This window comes from Poecilia latipinna, unplaced genomic scaffold (genome assembly GCF_001443285.1).
Source record: "Poecilia latipinna isolate Pla-1442-1.1 unplaced genomic scaffold, P_latipinna-1.0 Scaffold5678, whole genome shotgun sequence".
Taxonomy (NCBI): Eukaryota; Metazoa; Chordata; class Actinopteri; order Cyprinodontiformes; family Poeciliidae; genus Poecilia; species Poecilia latipinna.
In genome coordinates, this window is record NW_015118294.1 from 1 (window position 1) to 9067 (window position 9067).

Sequence of the window (9067 nt, forward strand, 5' to 3'; positions counted from 1 at the left end):
ATAATAAATGGATGAAATCAGAAAACATAAAATGAACTGGGCCAGTTTTGATATGCAGATTAGGTGAAATGATTTAATTGACAGGTAAATGTTGAATTTTTGACTGAATTTCTGTCTGTTACAGTAGTAATTCATCACATTAATATAAACACAATATGACTTTTGAAAACATAATGACTGTCTTAAAGTGGTTTGACAGCACACAGTTTGGTGTTAAAGTATGAAGCTAATAGTTAGCAATTATGTACTTCCTTAAACTAATTAATTAAACTGGGCAGAAACTAATTACATTTACTTGAGTAACTTTTTGGGAAACATTATGATACATCACTACTCATACTTGACTAAAATTTCTAGTTACTCTACCCACTGGGAGTAAGCCTGCTGAATGAAGAACAAACATGTTTCACCCAAAATTGCATGAGACACAGAAACATGCCTACAGTTTATGCTAAAGTGAGACCTCTTGTTTGCTCACAAGCTGTGTGAGCAAACAGGAGGTCTCACTGACATGATAATGACATGACACTGTCATAAACATGACACAACCGCTGTCATGAACATGAAAGAGTCTTCATGAATGTTTGACTATTGTCATGAAGTGCCATTTGGTAAATAATACTTTTAATGCAAAGTTGACTCCTTTAATGGACTTTTAATGTAAGTTTCAGTGCAACATTGAATAAAAATGTCATTATTTACCAATTAATGCCAAGTTGACATTGTTAATGCACTTTTAATGCAACTTTGCATTAAAAGTGTAATTATTTACCAAGTGACACATCATGACAATAGTCATAAACGTTCATGAAGACTTATTCATGTTCATGACAGATGTTATAACATGTTTACGACAGTGTCATGTCAGTCGTATGCAGACCGCTTCAAATAAAGTGTTACCTTCTAATGTTATTTACTATCTGCTGAGCCTCTTGGGACTTTTTAAATCAAAAATAAACTGTAAACAATACAGTCGCTGAAAATACCTTACCCTGTTCTAATATGGGTAAGAACAGGGTAAGCAAATACGTACATTTCCTACTGTACGTATTTGCTTCATTAACCAAAACATTAAAAATATTTGATTTTGTTTTGTAATTAAATGTACTATTTTTGTCATATAAATACCAAAATTTGCACGTAATTATCGTTTTCTGATCACATCACTTTTCTTATATTAGATGTTCTTATCATAAAAGAATAACTCTTCTGTGAAGTACTTTTTTAACTCTCAAGTAATTTCTTTGATGGTCACGTTTAACTTTTGCTGAAGTACAAATATGTTGGAGTAGTGCCACTCTTACTTGAGTAGAATTGTAGGGTACGCTGCCCACCTTTGACTAAATGTATTGCATTTAGTAACGACCATGCAGTCATAGTAACCGACACACTCAGCTCTAATGTCCCGTGTCTCCACAGCTAGCTTTCTGCCTGAAACACCCAGAGGAACGACAACATCCTCCTTGCTAACGTTAGCTATCCCCCCTTACTGTGACAATGAGCCCAGTCCACATGAGTGGCAGTGGGTAATAGCCACCACTAACACCCACCTGCCAGCTGCATAAGTTTACCTGCCCTGTCGGTTTCCGCTTACCTGCATGTTGGAACAAACAGTTAGGTGACTAGCGGTTGTAGCTGTGTAGCATCTCTGTTTCGCCCTGTTGATACGCAGTCTTCCGCCTTTTACCCAAATTCACCATGGATCCCATCTGCTTCAGCCCGTCACAGAGCCGCTCTAACATCCGGGCTTGAGCTCACCACCGCCCATTATCTGCGGGTTTTAATGGCGCCGCTTTACAACGCATTGTTTGCTCTGTTTTTCTGCTTCTGGGGAGGACATTTTCATAAAAAAAGCACCGCTAGTTTACCGAATCCGAACAATTTTTTTGTACTGCTGCTGGAGGCTAGCAAGAACTGACAACTGCATCCGGTTGGAGGACGTCACAATAAAAGTCATACTAAAGGTCACTAAGGTAAAACAGGCAAATTTCTCCTTCAAAACGATGTACCTGCTAGGAGTAATAAGTACTTTAATTTTCTTTTTACAAAATATGACATTTTTACAATGTAATGCAAAATTTCAGTTTTTATCAAAACATGTCTAGTCATGTTTCTCAGTCTTTCAGTACTTGCTTGATGACTAATGTTTACATATATATTTTTTTAAAATGCACATTGTTAATTTTTTTTTATTTTGCCAGAAATATCATTCGATATATTATCAAATAGTTTGGTAATTTATATGTGAATGCTTAATATAAATAGATTAAAAAACAAAGTGCAGATTATAAAACTAAATATTTTTATGTGTTACTTATTCCAAGATCCAAGATATTCCTCTGGTTTTTAAGCTATTCCATGCTCCAATAAAAAAAAAGTAACAGTCCTATTTTTACTGGACATAAAGAAGTGGTCATTTCAGAGGAACTATATCTATCTAAACACCTCAAGCATATTTATCGGAGAACTGTAGTCATACACACCTGTACTATTTATTTTGAAAGCAATCAAAACAGCGGAAGCGAAAAGTTGACGTAATGAGGTCATGTTTGTTATTTTTTTCCCGTACATCAGCGTGGGGTGAGAAAGTTCATGTACGTCATTGCGTCAGGCATACGACACTTAACTGCTTTCAGTTCAGGAATATAAAATGTAAAACATAAAAAAATAAAATACACTGCTACTAAGAGCCGTATTAATTTAATGAAAAAAAGTAGGACATTCCAATATCACATTGGAAATATGAATATCTCCTAAAATATAAGAAAAACACACACACAGCTTGCTCTAAATGTAACACAAGTTCAAAACTATTTATTTCAACCAATCATGTTATCTATTAACATCAGCAAATACAAAGCATGTGAAATGTTAGCAATTTATTCTTATACTCTCTTTGCTGCATTTGAAGCTGAAACCTAATGACAGATCATTGGATGTAAATCCAGTTCTGTGTTTAAAAGTAAAAATACTTAACGACTTAAACTAAACACAAACAAACAGGCACACTTTAGTGGGCTGATACACAAAATACACAGTCAATGTTTTTCATTTACCCAGAACAACACTTTTATAAAGTGCATATCATGATAAATTCAGTAAATAAACACAATAGCCAGAAGCTTTACTTTTTTGTAAAATGTCAAAGCAATAAATCTTTAGAGAATCTGGTGCAATACTATGAATACTGAGGTATTTAGAATTTTTGCTACAATTTATAAATATACGGTACTTTCAAGGGGCAGTATCATGTGCTTCCCAGCTACATAGTAAAATTTTGTAGAACAATCAAGTGACTATGTCACCTTCAGTTCTTATAAAGTGCTGCATATCTCAAATATGACTTTAAAAAATCAATTTCATAATTTAACGCCTTGAATGGGCCTCTGTCTTCTTCCAACTTTCAGTCTTCAGGAAGTCGTCACAACATTGTTCCCCTATTAACCCTTCAACAATGCATTTACCAATTTTGCACTAAAAAGTAGCTCAGACAATGAGCTCAGCAGATGCACAGTTCCATCAGGTGTTTGCTAACTGGTGCTGGCTAGTCAGAAGGAGCTGAAAGGGAAAGTCATGTGGGAGAAATGCTCTGTGAGGCGGTAGCTCGGAAGTTTGGAAATTGCAGCTCCAAGGAGGAGCTACATCTTCAGCCCCCCAAGCGTTCTGCACTGCTGAATGGTTGCCAAGGGAAATTAAATGATTTCTCAAACATGCATGAAAAAATCAAAGCCACACTCCAAGAATGTTTTTGATTAGGGAATAACATTAGAAGATGACTTAAAGCTCAAACAACTCAAATTAATACTGTCACTTTAATATAAAAACAAAAGAAAACTACATTTAAATTTACTTGGGTTTTATTATTATAGCTCAGGAGAAGTTTTCAATTTCCTTCTTCATTTCCTAGAGAAAAAAGAGAGGAAAAATAAATTATTAAATAAACCAGTTGTAGTTTTTTTTTTTTTTTGCCAAATAAACTCCCCCACAAAGTATGAGTTTGCTTTTTCTTTTTCTTTACAGGCATCTAAAACCAAAACATGTCGTTCGGCAGTTATGTTTGTGGATCATAAAACTATGAATTTTAGCTGAGCAGCTTTTCCCTCAACTTGAGTGTAATAAAATCATGTAACAGCTAAAATAACACAATAGCATGTGATAGCCTTTAGCAACTTCTGAACTCTTTTAAGTAGCCTCCATCTAAAAGGTTCCTGAATAAACAAAGCTGAGTGGCATTGCTGTACCTTAATGAGCTCTGTCTTGTTGTAGTTGTTTCTGTGTCTGTAGATGGATTGAGCCAACAGAGCATAAAACTTCTCCAGAGTCTCCACCTCAGCGGCCTCTGTTTTAACTATTGCTCTGCTCAGCAGCTCCTGGAGAAAACAAAAATAATGACTGCAAACAATAGCTGCAAGCACATTACTTTAATTCATTTCAGTTTATCCCTATAGCTCCAATTTACAATTATTCCATTTTAACTAACCTCATAAAACAAAAAGGTAAAATCTATATCCAGTTACTTAGAAATTATATGATCAAATTGTATTTAATGTGTATTTAAAACTGATAATACATTTCAAATGTGAAATATTAGTTAAATGTTTAAAAAGATGTACAGATATTTTTAACCAATTGTTTCTCGTTAGAACCCTCACAGGATCAATCAGAGCAAAAAGGGGCGGGGCTAATGTTTGGGATGTCATTTTTGATTAGCACTTAGAAATAGACATTTCAACATGCATTGATATAAATATGATGCATTAAATTTTGAGTTCAAAAAGTACAAAAGAACTTCATTCTTTGGTTCCTGGAAAAGGGTGATAATCGCTAACCAGGTATTAGGCACTTTTAGGATATTTTACAGTTGCTAACTTATTCAGAGACTCTCCAAAAAAAGGAGCTTGAGCAAAGCAGAATGGTTAAAAATTCCACTCTCCAAATGAGCAAAGCTGGATTATTTTTGTTTCAATTCAAGATTATGCACTACTAAGACCTGGTCTGTTACAAATAAAATCCCAGTAGAAACATGCTTGATTTAAATCAAACTTTTAAGAACCCAGGCAAAAAATGGCCAGTATTTTATTGTTAGCAGTGCAAATCTTTAAAAATAAAGGCCCAACATCTTAAAACATAACCAGAGTTAACTTACTTTCAGCTTTTTGTGATCAACTACCAGGTCGGGTGTTTGCTCGTCAACACTCTCTTCAGATCTGTTCTTGTTGAACTGCTGCATTTGCTCAAAAACAGCCTTGTTTGTTCTCATCTCAGTCTTTCTCTGCCTCTCTGAGGAAGACAGAAAAGAAAGGTGCTCTCCTTTTAGCTGAAAAATTATGCTAAGGTTTACTGCAGTTTTTAAAAGGGTGCACACAGCAAACAACAAAGACAAGACACATAACCACAATTATATATTTTCGTATAATATTAAAGTTAAGAAGTAAACTTTAATTCTTATATCAAACCTATATTTTTTTAATTAAAGCTTCATTTTTGTTTGCATCTAAATATACTTATCCTGCACCAGTCACATTAAGGAAAACAAGAGGTAAAGCTTTTTTGTTTACGGGGTACAAGTACAAACACCAGCATTTCAAACTAAAATAATCCTGTGGAGTAAATCAAAAACTGGTTCTCTTTTGAGTTATTTGAAGTGAACATTTATTTCTGTGACAGAATATCAGAGAGCATCTGTTCTCGGCTCAGCTTTGTGCCAGTTTGGCTCTGCGCCCAGAGTTCTGCCTGACTGTGAAATGTTTGCTCTTTAGATCTTGCTCAGCAGCGTCAGGAGAAGCAAAGCAGGAGCAGAAGCAGCACTTTCACTACCTGTTTTGCACACTGCAGGGTTTTGAAGCTCAGTCAGAGTCCCATGAAGACCAGTTAGTAGAGCAAGAGCAGGGCGGTCACACAGCCTGAGTTAGAGGTCCAGCTTCCACTCCAAATCTCTGTTAGACAAACACACACCTAATTTCTTTAAATAAAACTCCGTCAACGACTTCCTTCGGATTGGGTCAGACTTTGAAGGCTGCCTGGACTTCAGTTTAATTTTGGGAGTGCAGCTGCTGCTGCTGCTGCTGCTGCTGCTGGACTCGTTGCAGTTTTGCTTTAGACGTTTTTGTAGAGCTTTAAAGTCACGATGGTTCCTGTTGAGCTTCAGGAAGATGTTCTCGTCATCATCGCTGCTGTCTGACAAACTGGACGAGCTTCGGCCAACAGAACTACTCTCCCCTCCCATTCCATCTGCACTTGAATCTGAACTGGTTATGCTGGACATTGAGGAGGTTGAAGCTGTCTTCTTTTGTTGCCGTTTCTTAATGACACCAGTGCTCCACTTGGATTTTCGGGATGATTTGAAAGACTTTTTCTTACGTGCTGCAAAAAGAAGTCAGAAGAGAGTTGGGATAGAGGGTAGAGAGAGGATAGGAAGAGTCATTACACAGAGAAGAAATGCGATGGAGTGGAGCTGAATCTCTGTTCACTAGATCTTCTTGTTCTCCTTTAGCCTTTTCTCCCTGAGCTGCAGACTCTCTCTCTCATTCGTAGTTCTCCCTTCTCTCAGCTCTGCAGATTCTACCTCTTCTTCTCATCGGTTCTGTGACTTTAATGCCTTTACATTTGAAAAAAGACCCTGCTGCTCTCTGTCATTGCACCTTTACTTCACCTCTTTCTTTCCCTCTGATTCATTAAACAAAGGTGTTTCTTTAACATGACGATGTATAATATTTCTTGAAAACATGAATTTAAAAATGGTAGTTGGTTTCTTTTTTTATCAGTTTGATCTAAACAGAAATTCATATTAAGTATTTTCCATAATATAATACTGTTTGATTTTTCTTAGACTTTTTTGTATTGTTCCTGCCAGAAAAATAAACCTGATATTCATTTTATAAATTTGTGTAAGTTAATTTAACCAAGTAAACAATTTTCTTTAACAGTATGTCATCATTTTTTTTAACTTTTCCTTTTTAGTTAGGAGCTTACAATATTAATATTAATTTCCATAAAAAATGAAGACTAACAAAAGGGAGGAAGGCAGACAAGTACTAGAAATTCATGCAGCGAATGAACCCAGAGCCCACCTGAGACAAAAGTAGTGATAGCAAAGGCTACATGTCAAGTCTGAAGCCAACATGATGATTATTTATCCAGTAAGAGAGAGAACAGTTTGCTAACAGAGGTACCTTGGAAAGCTGTTAAACCTGCAACCTACAGATGGATTTAAAAACCGTCTTCCTCAAGTCCAGCCATTTCACCACAGTAATGGCTATTTGTGACAAAAACTGCAACTACATAATTAGTCTGTGTTTTACTCATAAGGGCTTAACTGCACTACAGAAATGTTACTGTACAAATGCTATTCTGAGGATAGTTGTCTGTTTCACTACCACAGTTTTCTCGCAACATGTTGGTTAGCCCTGAAAAAGACACTACAGACACAGTGGTGGTGAAAGGAAAGTTAAAATTACTGTAATTTACAACGCCTGCAGTCTAATATTCTCTCGTGTTTTAGTTTCATTTAGCTCAGACACGCACACAAAAAAATACTATTACATCTTGTAATCAATTGAGGTTTTTAAGTCTTTATTTCTGTTAAAAGAAGTTTCGCTTACAGCTAATAAAAACACATTTAAAATTAGAATAATATGTCAGACAAAAACAGAAAAATAATTTTAATAGAGAACTGTGGTTTTAATGAACACTACATTTTATACCCATTTAAAGATTTTTTTTTTTTTTTTCAAAAGGCACTTTCTATTTGACAAATGAGTCTAATCGAAATGCTATTCTAATTTATTGAATATGACTGCATTTAAGTTAAGAGCAAAAATAATTACCCATTCAAGTATTTTATTTTTTTGTGGAAGAATACTAACCATTGATAGTTTAAACCTTTGAAAAAGTTACATTTTGGTGTTAAGTTACATTGTCTTTTCAAGACAGAATTTTTATCAAGGCTTACGTTGAGGTCCAGTGCTGTTTCTGGGGAACACAGAGTTGTAGAAGCCATTGGTCAACTCTAGAGTGGCTCTGCCCCTGTGGGATAATGCTGTCATAAAAATAAAAGTCTTAATTTATGGGTTGGAAGCTTTAAAAAAATAAGCACTGACTATGTAAATACATACCATAGGAGACATTTTTAATTCAAAGGGATGTTTTATTACTTCAGAACTAAATAGCCTTTGTAAGGATTAAATCAGGAGTCCATGCTGAACACCTGGTGTAGTTTGGCTGCAGTGAACAAAGTTTTACCTCTATCAAGCCGAGACTCTCGAATTTCCTCGCAGATCCTCTGGAAATCCTTGTCCAGTTCGTCTCTGATGATGACTCGCATTGTGTCTTTCAGGGCGCAGGCTCGGTGACGGATGTGACGATCTGACACAAGCAAACCATTTCACATGAATATTAAATTATATAAACTTTGAATTCACATTAGGTAAAACTCTAAGGGATACTCTAATATTTTTGGTAAAGCAAAATGGCAGACTCAATAAAGAAAGCACAAAAACCTTATAGTTTAGCTTTAATTTCCTTCAAAAGCTCTGCACTCGGTCATTTTAAAATGATAACACTTTATACAAAGGGCTTGTCACCTCTAGCCCACATCAAAAGCATCTGAAGCTTGAAAAGCATGCTAAGTATAAAACCTCAGATGGTTCTCAAATGTTCTTAAAACATTGAGTTCATTATATAAGGAGTTATGTATTTACTACCACCTGCTGGGTCTCTGTCTGGGTTGTACTCGAGAGCGTTCTGCCAGATGAGGTCTGCGTCTGACATGAACTCATCAACGGTGACATATTTATGCTCATCAATGTTGTACAGCAGGGTGGAGAGGTCCATGGGCTTCTGGATCACCATGAGGTAGTCTGGGACCTGGAAGATGGAGAGTTCATGGTTTTACACTCTTTCTAAAACATCCAGCAAGGAGCAGGAGCACAATTACCTAATATTAACTTTGCTTTAGTTTTAAACTGTATCCCTAGAGGGTTTCCAGAAAAGCCATTTTATACAATAATGGAAACAGTTAAATATGAAAAGGAAATAATAAAATCCCTTTTAAATAAGAAAATAAACA

At 35.7% G+C, this 9067-nt stretch overlaps 1 protein-coding gene across 2 annotated transcripts; it reads right to left on the reverse strand.

The window, feature by feature from the left end:
* Positions 1-3793: 3793 nt before the first annotated feature.
* On the reverse strand, positions 3794-8861 carry LOC106943675 (ATPase family AAA domain-containing protein 2-like). 2 transcript variants are annotated; one of them, XM_015026984.1, is made up of 7 exons: positions 8706-8861; positions 8242-8364; positions 7952-8038; positions 5956-6363; positions 5147-5280; positions 4242-4370; positions 3794-3903 (listed from the first exon to the last, which is right to left on the reverse strand). In XM_015026984.1, the coding sequence occupies exons 1-7, from the start codon at positions 8848-8850 to the stop codon at positions 3871-3873; spliced, it is 1059 nt and encodes a 352-aa protein (XP_014882470.1). In that variant the 5' UTR covers positions 8851-8861; the 3' UTR covers positions 3794-3870. The 2 variants fall into 2 exon arrangements, with proteins under 2 accessions (XP_014882470.1, XP_014882471.1); XM_015026985.1 differs by lacking the exon at positions 5956-6363.
* Between the last annotated feature and the right edge of the window lie 206 nt (positions 8862-9067).

Bases quoted from the DNA above. Each gene is read 5' to 3' on its own strand.
- LOC106943675 (XM_015026984.1), bottom strand. From the start codon at position 8,850: ATGGTGATCCAGAAGCCCATGGACCTCTCCACCCTGCTGTACAACATT. The intron at 8,039-8,241 runs GTAAAACTTTGT...TTTTTATGACAG, and splicing joins AGAGTCTCGGCTTGATAGAG to CATTATCCCACAGGGGCAGA. The intron at 5,281-5,955 runs GTGTGTGTTTGT...TGTCTTCCTCAG, and splicing joins GTTTTATTTAAAGAAATTAG to AGAGGCAGAGAAAGACTGAG.